Source organism: Monodelphis domestica, chromosome 2 (genome assembly GCF_027887165.1).
Source record: "Monodelphis domestica isolate mMonDom1 chromosome 2, mMonDom1.pri, whole genome shotgun sequence".
Taxonomy (NCBI): domain Eukaryota; kingdom Metazoa; phylum Chordata; class Mammalia; order Didelphimorphia; family Didelphidae; genus Monodelphis; species Monodelphis domestica.
The window spans coordinates 24,054,725-24,082,012 of NC_077228.1; the positions used below are offsets into that span (position 1 = coordinate 24,054,725).

Here is a 27,288-nt window from a genome sequence, read left to right on the forward strand (position 1 = left end):
GCCCATCACTGGGATTCCCCCGCCCCCTCTCTGAGCACCCAGTAGGGCCTCCAGTGGCCCAGGAGCCGCTCTATAGTCAGGACTGATCCAACCTGATCAGTCAATAACGTGACTGAGTAATTCTCTCTTTTTTAGCCCTTCCCTTCTGCCTTAGGATCAATATTGATTCTAAGGCAGAAGATCGGGAGGGCCAGGCAATGGAGTGAAGTGACTTGCTCAGGGTCACACTGCTAGGAAGTGTCTGAGGCCAGATTTGAACCCAGGACCTCCCGTCTCTAGATCTGGCTGCCTATCCACCGAGACACCGAGCCGCCTCCTGATTAATTATCTTACAGACTATTTATAAGCACTTCCTACCCCCCATCCAGACAAGCCCTGCCTCCAAGGAGTTTCCACTCTAAAGGACTGGGGGGGGGGGATAATTGTTAACTTGGGGTCTGCATCCTTGAAGGGGAAGGAAAATCGGCCTGTATTTTCACTAAAAGGAATTGAAAAATGTCTTCAATGAATCCATTTCTTAAAAAACTACCGTTCTGAGAAGGGGTCCACAGGCTTCCCCAGACCGCCTCGGGGGTCCATGACACCAAAAGAAATCTGATCCCACCCAACAAGCACTTGTTCTGGGCCAGAAAATGGGGGGTGCGAAGCTGAAGACCAAACAGTCCTTGTTTCAAGGGGCAAGCCGGGTGGTGTGATGGGGAGCGCGCTAGACCCGGAGTCAGGAAGACCTCATTGCAAATCCAGGCTCAGACACTGGTCCTGTGTCCCTGGGCAAGTCGCTTAAGCACTTTCTCCCTCAGTTTCTTCAGTTGTAAAATGGGGACAATAATAGCACCTGCCATCCCTGGTTTCTGCAAGGATCAAATAAGATAATATCCGTAAAAAGTGCTTGGCAGGAGGCAGCTAAGTAGCTCGGGGGACTGAGAGCCCAACTTAGAGACAGAGCCAGGGTTCAAATTTGACCTCAGATACGTCTTAGCTGTGTGACCCTGGGTAAGTCACTTGATCCCCATTGCCCAGCTCTTACTGTTCTTTTCCTTATAATCAAGTGATTCTAGGATGGAAGGCAAGGGTTTGGTTTTTTAAGTACTTGGCATACAGCAGGCACTTAAGAAATCTTGTTTCCTCCTTCAAGGACTTTAATTGACTCAGTTTGGACTTGTTCTCCGGGGCTTTTTGGTAGCAGGTTTGGAGGAGACTCTAGAAATCTTTCCAGATAGACACAGAGGCAGGGATGCTTGGGGGAGACCCTGGGAGAATCACTGCCCTTCTCCCCAACTCAGGAAGAGCTCGGGCTAGGTGGGCTCCAAGGTCTCCTCCAGCTCTAGCACCCCTTGGGGTGACAACACCTCCCCCCCTTTCTGACACCCCAGGTCCAGGGAAGGGGTTTGATTGGCCAAGTCAAGCTGGGGGTTTAGCTGACATTAGCCTGTATTTGGTGGCCTTTCCAGCCCTGACACTCCCTGTTCTAGGCCCCTCCCCCTCGGCCACACCCTGGTCCAGGCCCCTCCCCCTTGACACTCCCTGATCTAAGCCCCTCCCGCTGTGACACTCCCTGATCTAGGCCCCGCCCCCTCTGACAGTCCCTGTTCTAGGCCCCGCCCCTGACATACCCTGCCTTAAGGCCCCGCCCCCTCTGATATGCCCCGTTCTAAGCTCCTCCCAGCCCTGACACTCCCTGTTCTAAGGTTCTGAGCTTCTCCCATCTCCACTGACAGCCCGCCTTGGCCTTGCCCAGCTTCCTGGAGTCTCTTTCCTAAAACATTTCTTAAACCACAGCCTCCCCCATCCCGGCTCCCATCCGTGGAATTGGTGGCTTTTAACGCCAGCGGAAGACTTTCTGTTTGACTTTTATTCAGTGGTGCCTTTAGGGGCGTGACTCCGAGGCCGCCCCCCTGCCCCACGCCAGGTGTGCCAACCCTGTTCCCTGCAGCCCTCCAGGCCTTCTCCCGCCAGTGACAGAACCGGGTAGCCGGAGGGAGGCGCACCCTGAAGGGCTTGGCCAGGACGGTCCCTTCCTTTTACAAAGAAGGAAACTGAGGCTGAAAGGGGGAGGGTCTTACTCAAGGCCACCCAGGGGGTCAGCGGGAGAGGTGGGAGTCGAACCCCAAGTGTCCCAATTCCAAGGGGCCATATGTGCCCAGTGGCCTGGCTCCAGCCCTCACCTCACTGCCTGGACCCTCTGGCCCTTCCTGTTCTCTGCAACTTTTGGAAGGGACCCTCCTTTCAGTCCGCCCCCCCCCACCTCCGCCCCAGCCAGCCTTCCTGGGGCCCACATTCCAAGTCAGTGAGCTAGCCCACCACCATCCCGTTACCATGGTGACAAGTGCCAGGCCTTCCCGGTCACGCGCCTCAGTTAGCAAAGGAGAGAGGGAGGGAAGAAAGGGGGGGGGATAGGAGAGAGGGAGGGGGAGGGAGAAGGGGAAAGGGAGAGAGAGAAAGACAGAGACAGAGACAGAGACAGAGACAGAGAAGGAAAGAGAGAGAGAGAGAGTGAGAGAGAGAGACAGAGAGACAGAGAGACAGAGAGACAGAGACAGAGAGAGAAGGAGAGAGACAGAGAGAGAGAGAGGGAAGGGGAGAGAGAGACAGAGAGGGAGGAGGAGAGAGACACAGAGAGAGAAACAGAGAGAGGGGGGAGAGAGACAGAGACAGAGAGACAGAGACAGAGAGAGAGGGGGGAGGGAGGGAGAGAGACACAGAGAGAGGGGGAGAGGGAGAGAGACAGAGAGAGAGACAGAGACAGAGACAGAGAGAGAGAGAGAGAGAGAGAGAGAGAGAGAGAGAGAGAGAGAGAGAGAGAGAGAAGGGGAGAGAGACACAGAGAGAGAAACAGAGAGAGGGGGGAGAGAGACAGAGACAGAGAGACAGAGACAGAGAGAGAGGGAGAGAGAGAGAGAGAGGGAGAGGGAGAGGTAGAGAGAGAGAGAGAGAGAGAGAGAGAGAGAGAGAGAGAGAAGGGGAGAGAGACACAGAGAAACAGAGAGAGAGAGAGAGAGAGAGAGAGAGAGAGAGGGAAGGGGAGAGACAGAGACAGAGAGGGAAGGGGAGAGAGACACAGAGAGAGAAACAGAGAGAGGGGGGAGAGAGACAGAGACAGAGAGACAGAGAGAGAGAGAGAGAGAGAGAGAGAGAGAGAGGGAGAGAGAGAAAGACATAGAGAGTCAGAGAGAGAGGGAGAGAGAGAGACAGAGAGAGAGAAGGGGAGAGAGACACAGAGAGAGAAACAGAGAGGGGGGAGAGAGACAGAGACAGAGAGAGAGGGAGAGAGACAGAGAGAGGGAGGGGGAAGGGGAGAGAGAGACAGAGAGACAGAGAGAGGGAGGGGGAGAGAGAGAGACAGAGACAGAGAGAGAGACAGACAGAGAGAGAGAAAGAGACAGAGAAAGAGGGAGGGGGAGAGACAGAGACAGAGAGAGGGAGGGGGAGAGAGTGACAGAGAGACAGAGAGAGAGGGAGACAGAGACAGAGACAGAGACACAGACACAGAGAGAGAGAGATAAAGAGACAGAGAGAGACAGGGACAGAGAGAGCCAGAGAGAGACAGAGAGAGAGAGACAGAGGGAGAGAGACAGAGAGAGAGAGACAGAGACAGAGAGAGAGACAGAGACAGAAACAGAGAAAGACGGAGACAGAGGAGGGAGGAAGGGAGGGAGGGAAGGAGGGAGGGAGAGAGAGGGAGGGAAAGAAGGAGAGAAAGAGTGAGGAAGGAGGGGGGAGGGACAGACAGTCATAGCATCATACAAGGGAGCCAGTGTTAAAATTGGAAACATACACACGCCCCTTGGCAAAGGGGAAATCTTTCTACATGGAAAAAAAAATAACGTGATGGAGAGAGAGTGAGGGACATTGGGCAGCTCCTGGCTATTCGAGCAGTGGGGGGCCGGGTATGGAGAGAAAGAAGCTCACTCAGGGGGACGTGTCTATAAGGATCTGTCTGGCTTTCTGTCCTTCTGTGGGGACTGTGACTACAAGGAGACATTCGAGAGTGTCCATAGTTCTATCCCAGAATCTCTAAGTTGGACAGAACCTGGAGGTCATAGAATCCAACCTATCCATGGACAAAATCCCCTCCACACCATGAAAACTCGTTCTGAGGAGGTCACTACTGCCCATTCCATTCTTCAGCACTAGTGTTAGTTAACTGTCTCATACTATCTCTCCCTCTCCCCCATCCCTCCCTCTCTCTGTCTCTATCTCTTTCTCTGTCTCTGTCTCTGTCTCTCTTTCTCTCCCTCTCTCTCTGTCTCTGTCTTTGTTTGTGTGTCTCTCTGTCTGTCTATCTGTCTGTCTGTCTCTCTGTCTGTCTCTGTCTCTCTGTCTGTCTGTCTCTCTCTCTGTCTCTCTCTCTGTCTGTCTGTCTCGCTCTCTGTCTCTGTCTCTGTCTCTCTTTCTCTCCCTCTCTCTCTGTCTCTGTCTTTGTTTGTGTGTCTCTCTGTCTGTCTCTCTGTCTGTCTCTGTCTCTCTGTCTGTCTGTCTCTCTCTCTGTCTCTCTGTCTGTCTCTCTCTCTCTCTCTCTCTCTCTCTCTCTCTCTCTCTCTCTCTCTCTCTCTCTCTCGTCTCTAATTTCCCCCTTTCCCCATGACTCCTGGTTTTGCCCTCTTGGGCCCAACAGAACAAACCTAACCCCCCTTCTGGGGACAGTCCCCCAACTCCTTGTAGATAGCTATCAGCTCTCCTCCCCAGTCTTCTCTACTACCAACTACCTGTATGACCTTAAATAAGTCCTTTAAACTCTGCTGTGCCTCAGTTTCCTCCCCTGTAAAACGAGAGAATCAGACTCCGCAGCCTCTGCATCCTCGAATGCTGTGAGCTGGGTTCCAGTCCCCCCGCCTGTCATTTATAACTGTGTGACTGATCAGGTCCGTCTCTCTGGGCTTCAGCGGGTCTCATGTGATGCCGCGAGGGGCTTAGGCTTGGACCATGCTACGGTCCCCTCCAGCTCGGGATCCAGGCGCCCATGAACACAGGTTTACAAACTGCTTTCCCCAGATTAGCCCTGGTAAGTCAGTTCCTCCCCATTTGACAGATGAATAGCCCGAGAACCGTCAGGGGCATTGCTGTGCCCATCGCCAGGGAGCCGGTACTGAAGAGGGCCTCTAGAGTCCCTGTGCCAGGGCTCTTCCACCCCTCCAGCTTCCCATCCTTCCCAGGCTGCCCCTACCCTGTCCTGCTCCTCCGGATGCCTCTGAGTAGGACCTATTTTTAACCCACCCCCACCCCCCCACCCCCGGCAGTAAGGAGGAGGGAAGTATAGATGGAGGGGGTGTGCGCTCATGGCCTGGCTCCCCGCTCCTTGTATGGGGAAGTCTTGGCCCAGCTGAGCAGAGGCAGCTGGTCCCCAGCTGGGATGGCTGCCCTCCCTTCTTCTGGGAGAACCAGCTGGGGGACGGTGGGAGGCCGGAGGAGGCATTGGCTGAGGCCGGAGGCAGGACCCCAGCCAAGGGCCAATGGGACTGGGGGAGCCAGACCACTCCTCCCCCCAGGCCAGTCACAGGGTCTGGCTGTGGGGGAGAAGATGCCGCTGGGATCACGTCAGGGCACCGGGTGGCAACGCCAAATGGAAACCGTGGCCTTGGGTCTGAGGCCTCCCAGCCCTGCAGGGACCACGACACGTGGCGCCCCGTCCCCACCCACTCTCTGCGGCTCCTTCCTAGAGGGGGCACTTCAGATAGTTCTTCTCTCCGTGGGCCTCAGTTTCCTTTTCTGTCAAATGAAGTAACAGTCACTCAGGGACATCGAGGCGGCTTGGTGGCCTGAGAACCAAGCCCAGAGACGAGAGGTCCTGGGCGCATCTGCGAAGGCCCCTTAACCCCACTGCCCAGCCCTTGCTTCTGCCTTGGATGCCATGCCCGGTCCTGAGTCTAAAATGGCCCAGATCGGCTGTTTGCTCGGCTTTTTAATTCCATCATGGGATTACAGGTTTGGCAATCTGAGGCCCCGCCGGTGAGTGACTTACCCAGGATCACCTGGCTGAAAAGTATCAAGAAGCGTGATTCAAACCCAAGACTTCCTGAGTCTGGGGAAAGCGCTTCCCTGGCTGAAGCCCCTCCTCCATCTGCAGCTCTCCTCATCCCCTCCACTTCTCTGGCCAAAGCCCTACCTGCCAGGGTGCCTCCCTCTCAGACATCCTTATGGAGAGGGCCCTGGCCTGGAGTCAAAAGCCCCCGATGCTCATCCCAGCTAGGCTGGCTGCAAGGTGGCCATTGGCCTGAATGGCTTCAGGGATCCCTTCCTGGTGGAGACCCAGGAGGGTAGGAAGGCCCTTCCTCCTCTCCCTTCTGCTTGTCGGGCATCCCTGTTGTCTATTCTCTCCTCCCTGGGGGATGGAAATCAGAGAAGGCCAGAACCTCGGAACACAGCACCTCCTCCAGGAAGCCTTTCCAGAATCCTCCCTCTCCTTCTGCCTTGAATTATCTGCACGTTACACCCTACCAGAGCGGATGTTCCTTGAGGGCTCAGACCCTCATTTTAGCTTTGTGCCTCATGCTTGTTGGCCTGCTCCTGCCCTATCAATCGTCCTCTCTCCTGGCTCTAAGAAAGCTGTGAGGCTTCTTGAAAAAGTCCTCTGCACTGGGGGCAGCAACGTGACAGCGGATAGAGCGCCGGACCTGAAAATCAGAGGTCCTCGGTTCAAATCTGGCCTCAGCCGCTTCTCAGCTGAGTGACCCTGGGCAAGTCCCTCATCCCCATGGCCTATCCCTGACCACTCCTCTGCCTTAGAACCAATACACAGTGTTGACCCTAAGACAGTAGGTGAGGTTAAAAATATCCTGTGCCTGAAGCCTCCATTTCCCCATGACTTACTCTCTGCGCTCGCTGCTGCTAGTCACCAAGGACCAAGGTCTGATGGTCAAATTCAAGGGCTGCCCTTCTGTCCTCCCACCAGTGCTGGTAATTCTCCTGACAGCCTCCTCTGCCTGGATATCGGTGCCCCCACGGCCTCCAGTCTGGCTCCTTTGCTGGCTCCTGACCCTCTTTGGGGCACCTCCATGTAACCGAGCAACTTCTCTTGAACCCGTCTCCTCCTTCTCCAACCAAATGAACTACAAGAATACCCTCGGAGCAGATCTCTCTCTCCCCCAACTTTGCCCTCCAATCCATCTCCATTTTAATGCCTCAGTTCCTCAGCAAATTTTCCATAAGCATAGATCGGGTCGTATCACTCTTCTGCTCAAACACAATCCATGGCTCCCTATTGTCTTACCAATAGAAACTGCTAAAATCCAAACTCCTTGGCCCAGAACACAGGCCTTTTATATGACACCCAAGCACCAGCCAATGTGAGAACCTTCCCTCCGATCACTGCTCTCCACAAACCCAATGCCCTCACCAAGGTGGCAAACCTCAAGATGCCCTGTGCTTTAACGAGCCTTTATTGGGCATCTGGACAGCACCAGAGGGCACAGAGCATCTGGCCTGCAGACAGAAGGATCTGAGTTCAAATCTAGCCTCAGACACTAGCCATGGTTTCCCTTCTGTCTGCCTTAATTTCCTCATTGGCAACATGGGGATGATAAAAAACAGCGACCTCCCAGGGTTGCTGTGAGGCTCAAGTAAGGGAACAATTACAAATTGCTGGCCCAGTGCCGAGCACATAGTAGGTGCTCTATAAATGTGAGCTAGTCGTCGTCGTCGTTGTTGAAGAAAGATTTTTAACTCTGATATTCCCTGTTCTGAGGTCCCTCCAGCTTTAATATTCTGAATTTGCAGACTTCCCTTATGTCGTAACAGCAAACCATCTGCTGCAGTCACCCCGCCGGAGAGGGCTCCAAAGTTTCCTCGTCACACGTGTGCACACACCGCACACACATGTGCACACGCACACACGTGTGCACACGTACACTCACACCAGCTCACCGCCTCCCACTTTCTGCAGCTCTCCCAGAAGGGACTGGACCCTCTCTGGGCCAGGGAAAGTCCCAGCTGTTCCCCTTCAATGGTCTCATTGTCCAGAGGGGCCCAGGCTTCTGGGACACAAAGGACCGAGCAGAAGGGACTGCCCTGAACAGAAACCAGCCAGCCCTTCCCCCACACACCCTGAGAAGCCAGAGAGGCCCCTGGGGGCCTCAGCTCCCCCCTCCCCATTCCTGGAACCGCAGCCAAAGGGTCAGCCAGTCCCCCCAAGGCCCAGCCTCCTCCCTTCCTGGCCCCGCCTGAATAGCTGCGAGTCTCCCAGCCTGCAAAGCTCTTACAACCCCAAGACCCCTTTATCCAGCTCTTCCTCTTCCATTTTACAGACAGAGAAACTGAGGCTTACAGAGGGGAAAGGACTTGCCCAAGGTCTCCCGGTGGGGCACTTCACATCCATGCGTTTTCCCCTGGCCCACGCCAGATCCCATATGGGCAGCCTCTCCGGCCTGGGTGTTAAATGTTGGCCGAGGGGCCTCACTTTGCCAGACACAGACAGCAATGGCTGAATCCAACCTCTGCTCCCTCCCCATAGTTTTAGATGAGATCATCATTCTCATTTGCTCATAGCCCAGAAAGGCGGGTCTGTCTTACTCTCCTAATCTTATGGTTGGGGAAACTGAGGTTCAGAAAGCTTATCGGATTTGCCCAGCGGGTGATGACAACTCCAGGGAGTCCAGAGCTGGAAGGGACCTTAGAAGCCCTGAGTTCAAGGTCCTCTCTCTAAATCCAGGTTAGGTGACTTGTCCAAGGTCCTGCAGGCAGTAAGCAGGAGGGGCAGCATTCTGTGGCTCCAAGGCCAGTGTCTCTTTCCCTCCAGCCAGTTATGTCTTTGTCTCATCCTAGGTGGGGACCAGATCTTCCCCGTGTCTTCCCCAGCCCCAACCCAGCATCCTCCGCCTCACAGATGCCCAGTAAATGTCATGAGCTCCCCGTTGTGCTGGGCACCCTGGGAGAGCTGGGAAAACTGAGACCTGTCCTCCAGGTGCCCCGACACCTTCTGTGTTCAGAAGACAAATATTTACCTACAAGAAACAGCTGGGCTTGTCAAACACAACACTTCTCCAGCTCCCGTCTCCAGCCATGTTCTCTGGCTCCTCCCCAAGCCTAGGAGCCCCCCCCCCATCTCTGGCTTCCCTGGCCTCTCTCTCCATCCTCCCCCATTCTAGTTCCCTCTGTAGATTATCTCTAGCTCACCCTGTCTATATCAGGCTTGAATAAAGCTGTTGGCATGTTGTCTCCCCCATTGGACTGTGAGCTCCTTGAGGGCAGGGACTGTGGGGTTTGGGGGGAAGAAGAGACTCTTTTTGAATTCCCAGAGCTACTAGCACAATGCCTGCCAAATAGTAGGTGCTTAATAAATGCTTGTTGCCTGCTAATTCATTGGGACAACCATAAGACTTTGAGATAAAGTTGTAAGAAACTAGAAAGTCAAAAACTGGGATCAAATGTTTAAAAATGGAGGTACTAATACATTGCTGGTGGAACTGCGAACTGATCCAGCCACTTTGGAGAGCCATCTGGGATGATGCCCAGAGTGTTATAAAACTGTGTATACCCTGGGACCCAGCAGTCTGTTGAATGAATGAAAGAACGAATGAATGGATAAGGCATTATGCTAGACACCAGGGATACAAAGATGAAGTGTCTGCCTTCAAGAAGTTTATACCTAATCTGGGAGAGTGAATACTAGGTCCAACATACATAAAAGTGGTTTATGACAGAATGAAAAGAGATATGTGAAGTGCTTGGAAAATTTTGAGGACCAAAAAAGACATTTTTAGCCAGATGAAAGGAAGGAAGATCATGGAAGGCTTCACTGAGGAGGTAGCATTTAGGCTGTGGCTAGAAGGCAGAGGATTTCCTTTAAAACAATGTTTAAACCCTTACCTTCTGTTGTTGAATTGATATTAAGTGTCAATTCCAAAGCCGAAGAGCAGCAAGGGCTAGGCAATAGGGGTTAAGTGACTTGTCTACAGTCATACAGCTAAGAAGGTTGAATTTGAACCCAGGACCTTCCATTTCCAGTCCTGGCTCTCAACCCACAGCACCATCTAGCTGCCCCCAGAGGAGGATTTCTAAAAGGTATAGGTAAGAAGGGAGCACACGACAGACTTGAAGGAATAGGAAAAAGAGGCAAGATCTGAGGGTTTGTGCTGGAAAGGAGCTCAGGGGCCACTGAGTCCAACCTTTTCACTGGCCAGATAAGGAAAAGGAGCTAAGCAGCAAGGCCACAATCAGTCTCAGAGACCAGTTTTGAACTCGGGCCCCCGGACTCTTTTCATCACATGACCTTGCTTCTAATTAATTCACATATTTTAGATGCCTGAAAACTCTCCTTGGATGTGTTACAGAAACAGCTCTGAGTCTGCAGGGCTTAGTAATGCAGAGGAGCCACAAACTTTCAAGGGCAAAAGGGTACACGGTTCAAATCTTGCCCAGAAAAGAGAATGGCTGGTCCTAGAACTATGGAGGCCAAGTGTTAGAAAGGAGCTCAGCAGTCAGGAAGTCCAGGCTGTCTCTGAAAAAGATGTTGTCCTATCCCTGAAGGCTCTCCTGAAGAAAAGAGCGCTCACTTCCCTTCCCTGGTAGCCCAGGACCCTCTGGGAAAGCTTCCACTGGTAAGGAAGTGCTTCTTGACATGGAGCCTCCATCGGTCTCTTTGCCACTTCCTCTGGTCCTACCTGGTGGGGCAGAGCATGGCTAGGCTCATCCTTCTGCCCTCTGGCCATCCTTCAGCGTCTAAACACTCTCGTGCTGATAGAGAGCTGGTTTGGATGACAGATAAATAGATGGATAAATAGGTGGCCAGACAGCAGATGGGTAAATAAAGGGGATGGAGAGAGACGGGGGACAGACAGCTAATGGATGGGTGGATGAACGGAAAGACAGCTCAGAGAGATTTCGGCCGAGCAATGTGTAGACGGATGAAGTGTTTATTAAGCCATGACTATGTTCCGGGCGCTGGGCTGAGTACTAGAGATACAAATGCAACAAACCTTAAAGAATTCGGTAAATGCTATTGTTAATTAGCGCAGGTTGTCACTCACACCTATATAGTATACTGAAGACTCTAATTGTTATTGGCTGCCCAAGCTATTCGCCATCTGGACACTCTCCCTTCATCAGTGTCCTCCCTCAAGACACGGCACCCATCGTGGAGCGCAGTATTCCTGATTGTGGTAAGACCAGCGTGGGGGGCAGAGGGATTGTCGGGGTGTCGCTCTTCAGGAGAGCCAGGTTCACAGAATCCTAGACGTGGCCCTGGAAGGGGCCTCTGGGGTCATCTGTCAAACTCTCCCCATTTTACAAATGGGGAAACTGAGGCTCGGGGAGATAAAGTGAGTAGCCTGAGGCCACACAAAGAATTATGTTTGCAAGATAGGACTCAGACCTAGACCCTCTGGCTCCATTCTCATTAGGGTTTGGATGACCACATTACACAGTGAAGTCCACTAAATACCCTATCTCCTCACACAGAGGTGTAGCGAGCCATACTTGCCTCAGGGAGACCTGAGTGTCAATCTGACCTCAGACACTTACTAGCTATGTGATCTTAGACAAGTCACTTAACCTGCCTGTATCCTAATTTTCTCATCCATAAATCTGACCTCAGACACTTACTAGCTATGTGATCTTAGACAAGTCACTTAACCTGCCTGTATCCTAATTTTCTCATCCATAAATCTGACCTCAGACACTTACTAGCTCTGTGATCTTAGACAAGTCACTTAACCTGCCTGTATCTTAATTTTCTTATCTGTAAAATGAGAAGAATAATAGCATCTACCTCCCCAGGATTATTGTAAGGATCGAAGAATATAATATCTGTAAAATGCTTTGTAAACCTTAAAGTTCTATGCAAATATTGGCTATTATTACATTTCTAGAACTCAAGTATAAGACTGTGGCTATTAAATATCATCTTCTTATAATTGGGCCAACAGTACAGCCTGTAGAAATTTTGCCAGAGCCTTACTGAAAGGCTAAGTGGTCACTTGGACTGTCCTAGGAGGCACAGAGCAAAACAAAACTATTAGGGGGCAAGAATGCCCCCAACCTTCCCCCTCACAGTGGTCAGCCCCACTGTCTTTCCAGGACAGGATTCTGGGTGTGACAGAAGAAGCGAGGCTCAGTTTGATGGGGATCCTCATCTTCTCCAACATCTCAGAAACTCAGCATCTCAGAGCTGAACTAGTCCTCAGGGGGGAACCAGTCCAACCTGTAGTCCCAGATAGGAATCGTGTCTGCAATTTCCCTGACAGTGAAGTTATCGATGTTCAGCTTCTGGGTTAGTGGTAAGCTCATCACTCAAAATGAGCTAGCCCTGAGTAGGTATATAATAATAATAATAATAATAATAATAATAATAATAATAATAATAATAATGTGTATGGTGCTTTAAGAGTTACAAAGCAAAAATAACTGTAGACAATATAAAATACTCGGAAGTCTACCTGAGAAGACAAATCTACTAGGAACTAGATGAGCAAAACTGCAAAATGCTTTTCAAACAAATAAAGTCAGATCTAAACAATACGGAAAATATTAATTGTTCATGGGTAGGCCATGCCAATATAATAAAAATGATAATTCTACATAAATTAATTTACTTACTCAGGGTCATACCAAACAAACTACCAACAATTATTTTATAGAGCTAGAAAAAAATGATAGCAAAATTCTCCAGGAAGAACAAAAGGTCAAGAATATCAAGAGAATGAATTTTTTAAAAATATGAAGGAAGGTGGCCTGGCTATACCAGAACTCAAATGGTATTATAAAATGGTAATCAGGTTCTATTCGTACAAAAATATTTATAGCTTCCCTTTTTATGGTGGCAAAAAAATGGGAAAATGAAGAGGTGTCCCTCAGTTGGGGAATGGCTGAACAAATTATGGTGTCTATTGGTGATGGAATACTGTTGTGCTTGATTTCTATAAGAACTGGAAAGACCTCCATGAACTGATGCAGAGTGAAATGAGCAGAACCAGGAAAACATTGTACACAGAGACTGATATACTGTGGGATGATCAAATGTGAATGACTCTGCTACTAAAATCAATAAATGATCCAGAACAACTCAGAGGGACTTATGAGAAAGAATGTTATCCACATCTTGAGAAAGAACTGTGGGAGCAGAAACACAGAAGAAAACATATGATTTATCACTTATTTATATGGGTATGTGATTTGGGGTTTTGGTTTTAAAATATTGCTCTATTGCAAAAATGAATATGGAAATAGGATTTGAGTGATAATATATGTATAACCCTGTGGAATTGCTTGTCAACTCTGGGGGAAGGGGGAAGGGAAGGAAACAACAAAAATCATATAACTATAGAAGAAATTAAAAAATTAAAATTAAAAATAAAATGGCAATCACGAAAACAATTTGGTACTGGCTAAGAGAGTGGTGGATAGATTAGGAGCACAACACACCGTAGTAAAATAATCATAGTAATTTAGTGTTTGATAAACCCAAAGATCCAAGCTCTGAGGATAAGGACTCACTATTTGACAAAAACTGCTAAGAAAACTTGAAAACAGTTTGGCAGAAACTAGGTATAAGCCAACATCTTACACCATATACCAAGATGAGGTCAAAATGGGTACATGATTTAGACATAAATAGTGATGCTATTATATAGCATATATATATATTATATATAGTAAATTAGGGAGCACAAAATAGTTTATCAGATCTATGGATAAGGGAAGAATCTATGACAAAACAAGAAAGAGAGAGAGAGAAATGTGGATCAATTTGATGATATTAAAATAAAAAGGCTTTGCACGAACAAAACCAATGTAGCCAAGATTAGAAGGAGAGCAGAAAGCTGGAGGAAAAAAGTTGAAGCAAATATCTCTGATAAAGGCCTTATTTCTCAAATATAAAGGGAACTGAGTCAAATTTATAAGAATATGAGTCATTCCCCAATTGATAAGTGGTCAAAGGATATGAACTGGCAGTTTTCAGATAAAGAAATCAAAACTATCTATATTTGTATGAAAAAATCTCTAAATCAAAATTGATTATAGAAATGCAAATTAAAGCAACTCAGTGATACCATCTCACGCCTATCAGATTGGTTAATATGATAGAAAAGGAAAATGATACATGTTAGAGAGAATGTGGGGAAACTGGGACGCTAATGCATTCTTGGTAGAGTTGTAAACCGATCCAATCATTCTGGAGAACAATTTGGAACTATGCCCCAAAGGCTATGAATCTCTACTCTGACCCAGCAATACCACTATTTAAAAAAAGAAAAATATATTTATTTATACAATAATAATAATTTGCAGCTCTTTTTTGTGTGGTAGCAAAGAATTGGAAACTGAGGAGAAGAGATGGCCATCAATTAAGAAATGGTTAAGCAAGTTGTGGTATATGATTATAATGGAATACTATTAAGCCACAAGACATGATGAGTTCAGAAAAACCTGGAAAGATCTATATGAACTGATGTAAAGTGAAATGAGCAGAAGCAGAACAGAACCGAAACAGACATATTGCATGAGGCCAACTGTGAATGACTTGGCTGTTCTTAGCAATACAATGATCTAAGACAGTTCCAAAGGACTCATGATAAAAAATGCTTTCCACCTCCAGAGAAACAACTGATGGAGGCTGAACGCAGATTGAAGCCGACCATTTTTTAGTCTTTATTTTGGATGGTTTTTTATCCGTTTTCTTTCATAATGTGCCTAATATGAAAACATTTTGCATGATCGCACATTTATCAAATTGCTTGCTAGCTTAGGGATGGGTAGGAGAGAATTTGGAAATCAGAATTTTTTAAAATGAATGTTAAAATGTGGTATTATATTTCATTGGAAAAAATAAAATATCTTTTTTAACTTGCAAAACACTTTACATATGTTAACATAAATTTGTTGATCTTCCTAGCCCCACTGTGTAGTATTATTATTCCCATTTTAGAGCTGAGGAAATGGGCAAAGAGAATTTCAGTGACTTGCTAACTGAACAATAACCCACATTTCTGTAGCCCTTTAAGGTTGGAAAAACACTTCAGTTATCTCAATTGACTCCCCCAACCACCCTATGAGGTAGGTGCTTTTACCATCCCCATTTGACAGATAAGGAAACTGAGGCTGAGAAGCAGGAAGTTACGTCATATATAGCCAGTGGGTCTTCCTGACTCCAAGTCCAGTACTCTAAGCTCTTTGCCACCTCGATGGCATTGATGATATGATCCCCATTTTATAGATGAAGAAACTGAGACTCTGAGAAATTACTTCTTGCTCTTGATTATCCAGCAAGGAAATAGGCAGAGGAGAGAGTTCTGAGCTAGGCTCAGACACCCTAGATTCAAGTCCCAGCTGTCTTTGAACCTCTGGGATCTCCCTCTCCTCATCATTCAAATGGAAGGTCAGACTAGATCTCTTCTGTCCAGCTCCAGATTCATAATCCCATGATCCCAAATGCCTGAGGCAGCATGTAAATGGCCCCAGACCTCCGGGTCCCTCTCTTTAGCTGCTCTACCCTGTGAGGTCTTCCCTTTGCCTGAGACTGCACATATGAGGGGACGTCTAGCAGTTTCCCCATAGCCTCAGAAGGATAGTATCTGTGAAGGTAGCCTGATCTCCTGCTCCATCCCTCCATCTCTCCTCCTCCCTCCTCTCTCTCCATCCCGCTCTCTTTTTCGCTCTTCTTTTCTTTCTCTCTTCTTTTCGCTCTCCTTGCTCTGCCCCCTTTTCTTTTTCTTTCTGAAAGTCATTTTTGATTTGCATCTGTGACCACCCTGGTCCACTGCACTGTATTCATCTCTGTCCAGATGTGCTCATTGGATGACCCACTCGTGAATATTACAGAAAGGTCTACAGCTAGGAGGGCTCGGTTCTCCCTTGTTGGCTAACCCAGGAGGCACTGGCTGGGCTCGGCAGGCACCCTGGAGTCCCCGAACAAGGAGAGAAGAAGGCATCCCCAGAGCCACACCTGGGGCCAGTCCAGTGGGGATCGGGGCAAAAAGGCATGCTGGCAATGATCCAGAAGCTTCAATCAAGTCTAGGACTGACTTTCCTTCCCATGTCCACACCCTAGAGCGAAGTCCTGTTTGCCCTGCACCAGCTATGACCACATACAGCGTTATTTAGGATAATAGCCAGCTAGCATTTCTACAATGTCTGCTAGGGACCATGCACTGTGCTGAGCCTCTTAGAAACATTAAATTTTTTATACTACCTGGAAGGTAGATACTATTATTATCCCCATTTTATAGTTGAGAAAACTTAGGCAGACAGTGATTAATTGATTGCTCAGAGTCACAGAGCTAGTTGGTATCTGAAGCGGAATTTGAACTCAGGTTTTCCTGACTCCAGACCCAGTACTCTATCCATTTAGCCCCCTAGGAATGAGATCCTGGTCTTACAATTACTAGCTGGGTGACCCTGGGCAGATCATTATATATCTATGTCTGCTTCATAGGCTTTCAAATGGGAATAATGCTAGAATTAGATCATTTGCCCAGAAAGTACCAAACCTTTTAATCCAGAGATAACACCACCGCCGCCGCTGCCGCTATTACTGCCACCACTACTGCAGATAGCCCTACCTAGCCCAAAGAGATCAAAGAAAGAGGAAAAGGACTTGATTGCGCATCACCATCCATCACAGCTCTCCTTATAGAAGCCGAACATCGGAAACCGAGGAGGAAACAGCCAGCAAATTAAGGCATATCCATGTGATGTTCCTTAAGAATGGTGAAACCGACGATTTTAGAGGAAACTAGGAAGACCTCCATGAACTGATGCAGAGCCAAGTGAGCAGAACCGGGAGAACAATTGATACCAAGATAATAACATTTTAGGCGAAAACAGCTTTGAAGACTTGAGATCGCTCGTCAATGAAATGGGAGCCACAAGCACACACCAAGAGATGAAGATGGACACACCATTTACCTCCTGACCTCGAGACGCAAAAAGAAACACAGTTTGGTTTGGGTTTGGGTTTTGGACATGGCTGATGTGGGAATTTATACACAGCTTTGTGAAGAGGGATTCGGTTGGGGAGGAGTTCATTAAACTGAATTTGCTTAAGGCAGGAGGCGTGGGATATAAATTATTTTTTAAATGCTTAATACTTGAAAAATAAAAAACATTTTTTTCAAGAATGGACACCATACTTCCTAGGCAGCCTGATGGAGGTTGCTGTATTAATAGCAATGGTATCAATAATGATGATTTATAAAGCCTCTTTGTAAACCTTAAAGTGTTTTACATATGAGATTTCATTTGATCCAATGAGATAATGGATATTAAGTGCTTGGTAAACCTTAAGGTGCTATGTCAATGTCAGCTCTTATTATTGCCATTCTAGAAAGTCAGGGTGGGGGTAGGGCTTGGCCAAGGGTGGAAGGGGGAGCGAAGGAGCTCTCGGCCCTCCTTCTCTCCCTTCAACCCACCCCTACTTATTGACTTTCTCTCTAGGACAGCAAAAACGGTAGTGTTACTTTGACATAGTAGATAAAGCGCTGGTTCCAGAGTCAGTCTGTCAGTCAGTCAGTCAATAAACATTTAAGAAGTGTCTACTATGTGCCAGGCTGGAGATACAAGCAAAAGGCAGTCAGTTCCCTCTCTCAAAGATCTCCCAGGCTAATGGAAGAGACAACATCCAAATAACCATGGACAAACAAGCTGTAGACAGAATAATTTGGGAATAATCAACGGAGGAAAGGCACTAGAATTAAGAGAGGTTTGGGGTGACTTCCTGTAGAAGATGGGTTTTCATTAGGAACTAAAGGAAACCAGGAAAGCCAGGAAGCAGAGATGAGAAGGATGAGTATTCCAAGCATGAGGAACAGCCAAGGAAAATGAAAGCTAAAATGGCAGGAGGACCATGTTGAATGGAGGAATAAGTGGAGGAGGTGAGGACTATTTGGACCCCAAGCAGAGGATTTTCCATTTAATCCTGGAGGCACTAGGGAGCCAGTGACGTTTATTGAATAGGGGAATAACACCATCAGAACTGCAATTTAGGAAGATCACTTTGATAGCTGATGGAAGATGGACAGGAGTCAGGGAGAGATTTGTGAGAGGAGAACTTAGATTCCGATCCAACCTCTGACCAACATTGGCTGTGTGAGCTTAGGCAGATCACAAGTTTTCTATAGGAGGGGTATTATCAAGGCAGCTAGATGGCTCAGGCCGGAGTCGGGAGGCCCTGGGTTAAAATCTGGTCTCTGATATTTCATTTGGCCCCTATTGCCTAGCCCTCACTGCTCTTCTGTCTTAGAACCAATATATAGAATCAATTCTAAGCCAGAAGGGAAGGGTTTAGAACCCAGAAATGAAATAAAATGAATCTACAAAGAAAGGCATTGTCCTACATTAGTAGAGGCAGCCTTGGATTTGGGGCTAGCTGGAACGTTAGAGGTGGGGACCAGCTTTCTGGTCTGTATTAGAATTAGCCCCCCATTCACTTTCCTTCTTCCCAACAGACCCCAAACAAGTCACTTTCCCTCTCTTGGCCTGTTTCCTCAGCTGGACAACAAAGGGTTTGGACTAGCCAAACTCTAAATGTCCTTCCCATCCAGCCTCACTATCCTTATTTCTTTTGTCCCCATTCTCTTTTCCTCCCACCCCTTTTCTTCCCTCTCTTCTCCCTTTTTTCTTTTTCTCCCCTATACCCCCCTTTCCCTCTTCCCTCCTCTTCTCTCTCTTTTCTCCCTCCCTCCCTCTCCCCTGATTCCTTTCTTCCTCTTTTCCTCCCACCCCTTTTCTTCCCTCTCTTCTCCCTTTTTTCTTTTTCTCCCCTATATCCCCCTTTCCCTCTTCCCTCCTCTTCTCCTCTCTCTTTTCTCCCTCCCTCCCTCTCCCCTGATTCCTTTCTTCCTCTTTTCCTTCCACCCCTTTTCTTCCCTCTCGTCTCCCTTTTTTCTTTTTCTCCCCTATACTCCCCTTTCCCTCTTCCATCCTCTTCTCCTCTCTCTTTTCTCCCTCCCTCCCTCTCCCCTGATTCCTTTCTTCCTCTTTTCCTCCCACCCCTTTTCTTCCCTCTCGTCTCCCTTTTTTCTTTTTCTCCCCTATACCCCCCTTTCCCTTTTCCCTCCTTTTCTCCTCTCTCTTTTCTCCCTCCCTCCCTCTCCCCTGATTCCTTTCTTCCTCTTTTCCCTCACCCCCCCTCCAAGGAAAGCAGGCCTGGCTCAGTGGGAGGAGGGGGCAGGAGAGCCGGCTGGTGACAGGCACGTGCCACAGGGCTAAGGCTGGTGCCCCGTTGTGCGCCAGCCCACCCACTGGCAGCACCACCCTCTCAAACAAAGCCTCTCAGGTGTCAAACCCCCCAAGGGCCGTGCCTCAGTTATCCACATTAATTTACACCCTGGAGACCCTGGAAATATTAACAAGATGGATGGGGTATTTTTAGAATATTAGGGGACTGAAGGGAACTAAGTGTCTGGCCTCATTAAAAATCTTCAGTCTCACTCAGCTGTCAAATTTTTAAGGCTGTTGACGGATGCTGCCTCTGGATCCCCATGGCAACCAGATGCATTACCTCGAGATGGCAACCGGCTCACCATCACCCCGCAAGTGACCCACTTCTGGGCCAGGGGAGCAGGGTTGGGGGAGGGTTTTTTAAAGCACCTTAAAAGTCAAATATATCATTTTTCTTCATCACAGGCTCAGTTCTGGGGCTAAGAACCCACAAAGTGGGAAGGAGAACCTGCCAGGGAGATGAGAAGGCACAGAGGAGAGGGGAAGGGTGGAGGGACAATAGGGCTGCAGAGAAAGAATGAGGGGAATGAGAAATAAAGCAGAGAAAAGATACACAGGGGGAAAAAAGGAAAGAAAGTACCATCAGAGAAAGAAAAGAAGGGAAAAGAGAGAGAAAGGAAAAGGTATGAAAATAAAAGGGGAGAAGAGAAGGGGCAAAGAAGAAAGAGTAGAGGCAGAGAGAGATAAGAAAAGGGAGAGAGAAAGGGAAGGAAAAAGAAAGAGGAGAGATGAAAGAAGAGAAGAAAGGAGAAAAGAAGAGAGGGAGAAAGAGAAAGAAGAAAGAAAGAAAAAAGAGAAGGGAAAAGAAAGAAAAGAAGAGAGGAGAAATGAAAAAGAGGAGCGAGAAAAAGAAAGAGAAGAGATAAAAGAAGAGAAGAGGGGAGAGAGAAAAGGGAAAGGAGAGAAAAGGGGAAAGAGGAAAAATGAGAGATGAAAGAATAGAAGAGAGGAGAAAAGAGCAGGAAAAGAGGGAAATGGAAAGAAAGGAGAGATTGAAGAGAAAGAAAAAAGAAAGAAAGATTTAAAAAGAGAGGAGAAATGAAAGAAGAAAAGAGGGAGAAGGGAGAGAAAGAAAGAGAGAGGAGAGAGGAGAGGAAAGGAGAAAAGAGGAGGAAGAAGGGGGAAGAAAAAGGATTGATGAAAGAAAAGAAAAAGAGAAGAAAGGAACAGGGAAAGAAAAATGGAAAGAAAAAAGATGAGGAGAGAGAGAAAGAAGGGAAAGAGAATGACAAAGGAGAGGGGGAAAGAAAGAAGAGAGATAGAAGAGAAATAAAAGAAGAGAGATGAGGGGAAAGAAAAAAGAAGGAAAAAGAGAAATAAAAGAAGAGAGGAGAAATGAAAAAAGGGAGAAAGAAAGGAAAAGAAAGAAAGAGAAGGGAAGGACTAGCCCATTGCCACCTTTCCATGTTCTCAACCATTGGGTGCCTTTCCACAACCCCCCAGAGCAGGACAATTCATACAACAGCCTTCAGAGATTACAAGCTCCTGTAAGGAGGAGAAAGAAAGTTGCCCAACTTTTTGGTATCCTGTCAAGAAAGAAATGGCAGCAAGCCATGACCAAAGGGCAGGTAGGGCAAAGGAAGGTTTCAGGGGCTGGGCACAAGGAGCCCTTTAATTCAGGGCTCCTCCTCATCTCCCCTGCCAGGTCCTCATGTTCCCAGCACCTGCCATGGCTCCCTACCACCTCAAGAAACTTCCCTTCAGAATATTATCTTATCCAAAGCAGCTAACCTGGAGGACCCATCTCTTTCTTCTCACTAAGAAACCACTGTCCCTGGGCACAGCATGCTTTCCTCTGCAAGTACAAATCCATCACTTAAAGGAGGTCCTGGGTTCTAGCCTCAGCTCCTTGATCCCTTGGGGAAGTCCCTTCCCTTCTCTGGAGCCACACGTTCTCCTAAGATGAGAGGGTTGGACTCATGCTCAGATTTCTAGCATGAGGGGACCTTGGAGGTCCAACCCCTTCTTCTTACAAAGGCTCAGAGATGTCAAGTCCCACCCAGAGGAAAGTAAGTGACTACTATGCGCCAGACACTGGGCTAAGTATTATCTCATTTAATCCTCACCACAACTCTTAGAGGCAGGTGCTATAAGGCTCCCCATTTTACAGTTGAAGAAACTAAGGCAGACAGAGGTTAAAGTGTCTGGGGCTGGATTTGAACTCAGGTCTTCCAGCCTCCAGCCCCAGTGCTCTATCTACTATGACACTCAGGTATTAGTAACCCAGTCAGGACTTGCATCCACTTCTGACTCTAGAACACTCCTCACTGAGGCTCCTTCCCTCTAACATTCCATATGGATGTTCTAGACTCCATCATTCTACAATCTAAGGACTGTCCCAGCACTGTTACACGACATCTAAGGTCCTTCTCTGGCTGATGATGGACAGTGGGGCAAAGGATGTCAGGGACTCGGAAGGGCTTTAGAAGTCAGAGTGCACAGACTGGGACCTGTGACGTTCTAAGCCAAAAGCAACAAAAGTCAGGGCCCTCCCCGCAATTACACCCCAGCCAGGGAGGCAGCGTTAGAGGTAAGACAAAATGAATTTGTAGATTGGGCCGGCCTGATGGAGCTCTCTTGGGATAGGAAGAAGAAACAGCTGAGCACAGAACAGGAGGGGACCTAAAGACCATCCCCTCCCCAGCCGCCTTTTCTACAGATCAGAACACTGAGACACAGAAAAGTGAATCAACTCACCCAAGGTCACACAGCTAGTATGGAAGATTTGAAACAAGATTTGAACTCAGATCATATCGACTCCAAGACCAACATCCTATCTACCAGATCATGCAGTCTTGAAAGCTGAAACAATCAGGGAAGACTTCCTGGAGGTGGATTCTAAGACAAGGGCTTCCTCTTTCCCCGGGAAGCCCCCTGAGTTGTCTCTTCAGTAACTAGTAGCCTCTGGCCCTCCTTCATCACTGTCTGACAGTGGTCAGGCCCCAAGGGCTCCCAGTACAAGCTAGATGAGCCTGGGCTACACTGCCCTGATGGGGGAGGGAGGGAAGGGGGACTCTGCAAATATCCCAAAGGCACCAGAGCCCACCCGGGCTGTCTGCAGAGACAGAGTCCAAAGGGGGAAAGACCCCAGTGACTGATGAGAGCTGGAAGGGCCCTCAGAGGTTGGGGTCCAGCCCCTTCATTTTCCAGATGGGGAAACTGAGGCTCTGGGAGAGAAAGTCACCGAACAAGGTCATCCAAGCAGAGAGCAGCCAAGCTGAGATCTCCACCCTAGTCCCTTGGCTTCCAGCCCCGGGCTCTTTCCAGTGAGCCCCGCCAGGCAGACCAGCCCAGAGAGAAGCACAGGTGAAAATCACCTCCTCACCCACCTGGTGCTACTGAGCCTCCAGGCTGACTGGAGCCTCTGCCCCAGAGCCAGCCCACAGCAAAGCCCCAGCCCCAGGACTCCTGCTACCTCCCCTGCCAGGCTGCTCTCTGCTCCCCACCCCCATCAAAGGCTTACCACCCTGGGGTCCAAGGCACCAGAGAGAGCAGGATCTGAGGGCTGGCTCCTCCCTGCGCCTTCCTGCTGCTCGAGGCCCATCCCAGGAAGAAGGTGGGGCAGACCTCAGCCAGGTGGGAGGGGAGGTTTCAAACATCCCTGGAGTCAGGGATTAGAATGAGAGCCCTAGAGTCTGAGTCAGGAACATTGTTCAACTTTCTATTTGGGTGATAGTGGATGGGTCATTTCACTGCTATCAGCCTCAGTTTCCCCATCTGTAAAATGGGCACAATAATACTCAGAAAGTTTATACTGAGGAAAGCACTAGAGAAATGTGAGCGTGGTGGTGATGATGATGATGGTGGTGATGGTGATGGTGGTAATGGTAATAATGAGAATGATGTTACTCAGGCCAGGGACAATTTCATTTCTAATTGTTTTCTCAATGTCTAGCACCAAGCCTGACAGATAGTAGGTGCTAAATACATGCTTGCTGAAGAATAAAACAATAAACAATGAATACTTCAGAATGATAATAAACCTGTATGCCCCTGGGTAAGTCACTTAACCCCAGTTGCCTAGCCTTTACCTCTCTTCTGCCTTGGAACCAATACAGAGTATTAATTTTAAAATGGAAGAAAGAAAGAAAGAAAGAAAGAAAGAAAGAAAGAAAGAAAGAAAGAAAGAAAGAAAGAAAGAAAGAAAGAAAGAAAGAAAGAAAGAAAGAAAGAAAGAAAGAAAGAAAGAAAGAAAGAAAGAAAGAAAGAAAGAAAGAAAGAAAGAAAGAAAGAAAGAAAGAAAGAAAGAAAGAAAGAAAGAAAGAAAGAAAGAAAGAAAGAAAGAAAGAAAGAGAGAGAGAATCAACGGAGGGAGGGAGGAAGGAAGAATCATAATAAGCAAAGTTTGGCCCCAAAGAAGAGCTATGAGAAGACACTTCCTCCTGCTTCTTTGCAGAGGTGGGGGCCTTTGGGTCTGTAACACAGCATGCAATCTCAGGTTTTTTCAGTATGTTGGTTAGTTTTATTGAATTGCTTTCTTTCCTTCTTATTTATTCTATTGTTTTAAGATCAAAAGAGATGCTGAACATAAAATGCTTTGTAAACCTTTAAGTCTAGAAATGCTGGCTATTATAAGGAATGACTTGCTGGGAGGAGAAAGGAGAAGAGTTACACACATACAATGGAAAATGTTGGCAATGGAAAAACAAAAAATATCTCTAAAAATTTATTTTAAAAGAAATCAGTGCTCGCTGATTGAAATTTTAGTCTGATGGCTATTTTAGATTAGGGGTGAGGGACTTGGAGAGCCTTCCTGCTTTACTGCTCACCCCAAAGCCATTGGCTTGGGGCTGATTGCATCAGCAGAGCCAAGCCCTCCAAAGAGGCAGGTTGCTAGCCTGGGAGTCAGAAGCCCTGGTTCAAATCCCAGTGATGTCAGGCTAACCCTTTGTGTGGCTTTGAGCAAGTCACTTCTCCCGTCCCCACTCAGTTTCATCCTCTGTAAAATGGGAATAATGACAAGGTCATTAGGATTTCTGAAGAGATATTGCATACAAAGCACCATACAAAAAATGTAAAGCCCTCCAGAAATGGCAGCTAGTATTTTTTTTTATCACAAAATGTCTAGTTGGAAAGGACTCCAGTGGCCATCTCTAGCAGGGATTATCATTCTTTTTCTTTAGAACTAGAACCTGGATCTCTCTCCGGACCCAACCCTCTCCCCTCTCCCAGGGAGTGGTCTTTTCTGCTATACACCACCTCATCCTAGCAGCAGAGAGGTCTTTAGAGCTGAGGAGGAAGGGGGAGAAGGGGAGACAAGAGGCCTCTGGCTCAGCACCTTGGCCAGGGACCAGCCTGGCAGGACGCTCTGTCCCAGGGTTCTGTGGGCCAATAAGATCAGGGAAGAGGGGAGGTACTGTTGCCCTGCAACAATCCTGGGGTCAGCCCAGGCCAAGGAGAGAGGGGCAGACAGTTGTGGGAAACTGGGACCGACTGCCCAGAGGGAGAACTCAAAGGCTACCTGGTAGAAAGCTCTCCTGTCCTCCAGGCTCGTCTCTCTGAGTTTTTACAGTTACCCTGTGTGTGGCTGGGCAGAGGCCGGGCACACACAGAACTAGCCAGCTGAAAAGGGGGCATTCTAGGTCACCAAAGCCATTTCAGGTGAGGAAATAAAGACAGAAGGGACTTAGTCCGAGTCACAAGCTCGGGATTTCGGAGTCTAAGACTGCCTGTCACCCTTCCCACTCTATACCATACCAATCAATCATTCAACAAGCATTTATTGGTTTTGCCTCCCCTTTGCCAAGTGATGAGCTCAGTTCTAGGGACACGAAGATAACAGAGCAGCAGTCTCTGCCTTCAAGAAATTGATATTCTGGGGAGCAGCTGGGTAGCTCAATGGATGGAGAGCCAGGCCTAGAGATGGGAAGTCCTGGGTTCAAATTTTATCTCAGACACTTCCCAGCTGTGTGACCCTGGGCAAGTCACTTGACCCCCATTGCCCAGCCCTTACCGCTCTTCTGCCTTGGAACCAATACACAGTATTGACTCTAAGACAGGAAGCGAGGGTCTAAAAAGGATAAAAATAAATGTTTTTTTAAAAGAAGTTGATATTCTATTTGGGCAAAGAACACCACCGAATGAAACAAATGGAGAGCATTGTATGTTGTCTCTTCTACTAGACTGCAAGTTCCTGGAGCATCATGATGGTATATTTGCCTTCTTTGTATCCTCAGCATCTAATACAGTGCAAGCTTCATAATCAATGTTTGTTGACTGACTCATTTGAGAGTTAGAAGTGGCCTCAGAGATCAGAGGATGCCATGCACCCAAAGGTGACCTAGGTGGTCCATAGCAGCCCCAAGATTGGAATTACCCCATTTTCCAGAAAGGTTCCCATTTAGCCTTTGAGGAGGACCAATGACACCGTGGAGTGACGTCGTGACTCGTGTGTGAATTGGATTGATGTGAGGCAGCGTTGCGCAGTCATGCATCTTACTCTGTCTTCCAGTTATCCAAGCCCAGTAGCAAGACAACTGGCGCTGGCCCAGGATGCAAGGGGTGACCTTGGCTTCTCAGATATCTAACCAAGTTCTAAGTGTTCCACAGCACCTGCCTGAACTGCCTTCCTGGCCGTTGGAACACACTGTTCTCACCTGCATGTTGTGCAGGTCTTCACCCTACCTCACTGGGAGAGCTGAGCCCTTTGCTTACCCTCCACCTAGTTTGCCTGCCAAGATGGCTTCCTGGGAGTGACGGTTGCGCACGCTACATTCTTGGAGCCACAAGGGCCACCACAGGACGATGGACCGCCCTGAAATGGCTCAGCGAGCTCAGGAGGAAAGTACAAGCTCTTGGGGGGTCAGGGGTGTTTGTATTTGCCTTCCTAATGGGTCTGGGTCCCTCCTGCTTGGGGGGAAGGGAAAGAAGGGGATGCAGGAGGTCTCTGGCTCAGGACCCTGGCCAGAGAGCAGCCTGGCAGGGCTTGCCTAGGAATGCAGAGCCTAGACCTCTGGCTCTCCTGCTCAGCACAGGTGATGGGACAACAATCTTGAGATGGCTCAGAGACTGCCTTGGGAGATGGGAGGGGTGCCGGGCTCCTTCGCCCTTCCTTTAGTCAGTGCTGGCTGCGCTTATCACAGGGGCCCCTGACACCCAACAAAGCAGGTGGGTGCATTCCAGTGCTCACTAAGCACAGCCACATTTCCTAAAGACCTACTGTGCACCAAGCCCTGGAGTGAGATAGACAGGAAGCTTACAGTCCTCTGCCTCGAGAATCCTCCCATCTAATGAAAGAAAGAAATTCACTAACCAAAACAAGATGGAGTTACTTGGGTACTTCAGAGACCTAGACTAGAACATTAGAGATATGGAAGCCCCAATCAATCAGTCAGTCAGTCAACTACCAGGTGCTTATTAAGCCCCTTCTCTGTGTCCTCAATTACATCTTTGTGACGTGGAGATCGTTTGAGGGAATCCTAGTAACTGGAGGTGGGGTGGGACAGGAAATGCTTCATGCTAAAGATGATGCTTCAATCGCATCCTGAAGGGAGAGAACTGAGGCTGAGAGAGAGGAGGGAGAACTTGGAGGAATGGGAGAGGCTCGTTACTTTTTTAAATGTGGGGAAACCTGGGAGGGTTTGAGGGTAATAGAGAAAGGAGCCAGTAGACAGGCAAAGATGGAAGAAAGGGGGGAGGGCTGTTTGAGAGTCTAATCTGCTGGCTAAAATGGAAGAGGATGGAATCCCAAACCCCGACAACACCGGGACAGATGGGCTTGGGCAAAGGAAAGAGCCACTTCGCTGTCAGAGACTGGGGGAGGGGAAAGATGGCCTCCATTTCTACAGCAAAGTGATGGTGAGCTGAGGGGGAAGGGGAGAGGCTGGAAGAGCCGAGAGGAGGCTCAGAAACGCTTTTGAAGGGAGCGAAATAGGGCACTGATTAGGGAAGAATCAAAGGATTGCCCAGCTATAGTGTGGCCCCGGCTGAAGGAAGGTGGAGGAATGTCTAAGGGCAAAAGAAGGACTTCTTCTAGCTCCACTGAGCAGAGAAGAGGAACCAAGGGCTGAGGCTTGGCCAGGCACCATCAGAAACAGGACAGCCAGGGAAGGAACTCAAGAGAAGGGGCCAGCATGGAGCTGAAATGGCCAATGATAGGGGAAATTGGAAGGGAAGGGAAGTTAAGTCAGAGCAGGGGGG

The 27,288-nt window shown here is 48.3% G+C and overlaps 1 protein-coding gene across 10 annotated transcripts in view; it reads right to left on the bottom strand.

The window, feature by feature from the left end:
* Positions 1-27,288, bottom strand: part of ACOT11 (acyl-CoA thioesterase 11) — an 82,668-nt gene that overhangs the window by 41,795 nt on the left and 13,585 nt on the right. For 2 of the 10 annotated variants that reach the window (XM_056815079.1, XM_056815078.1), the window contains exon 1: positions 2,316-2,946. The exons of 5 other annotated variants lie outside the window; for them this stretch is intronic. In XM_056815079.1, coding sequence (XP_056671057.1) covers positions 2,316-2,318 — 3 coding nt within the window. In that variant the 5' untranslated portion in view covers positions 2,319-2,946. Of the gene's footprint in view, positions 1-2,315; positions 3,623-22,612; positions 22,709-27,288 lie in introns of those variants that run through there. 3 more of the 10 variants (XR_008916031.1, XM_056815081.1, XM_056815080.1) reach the window with 3 other exon arrangements.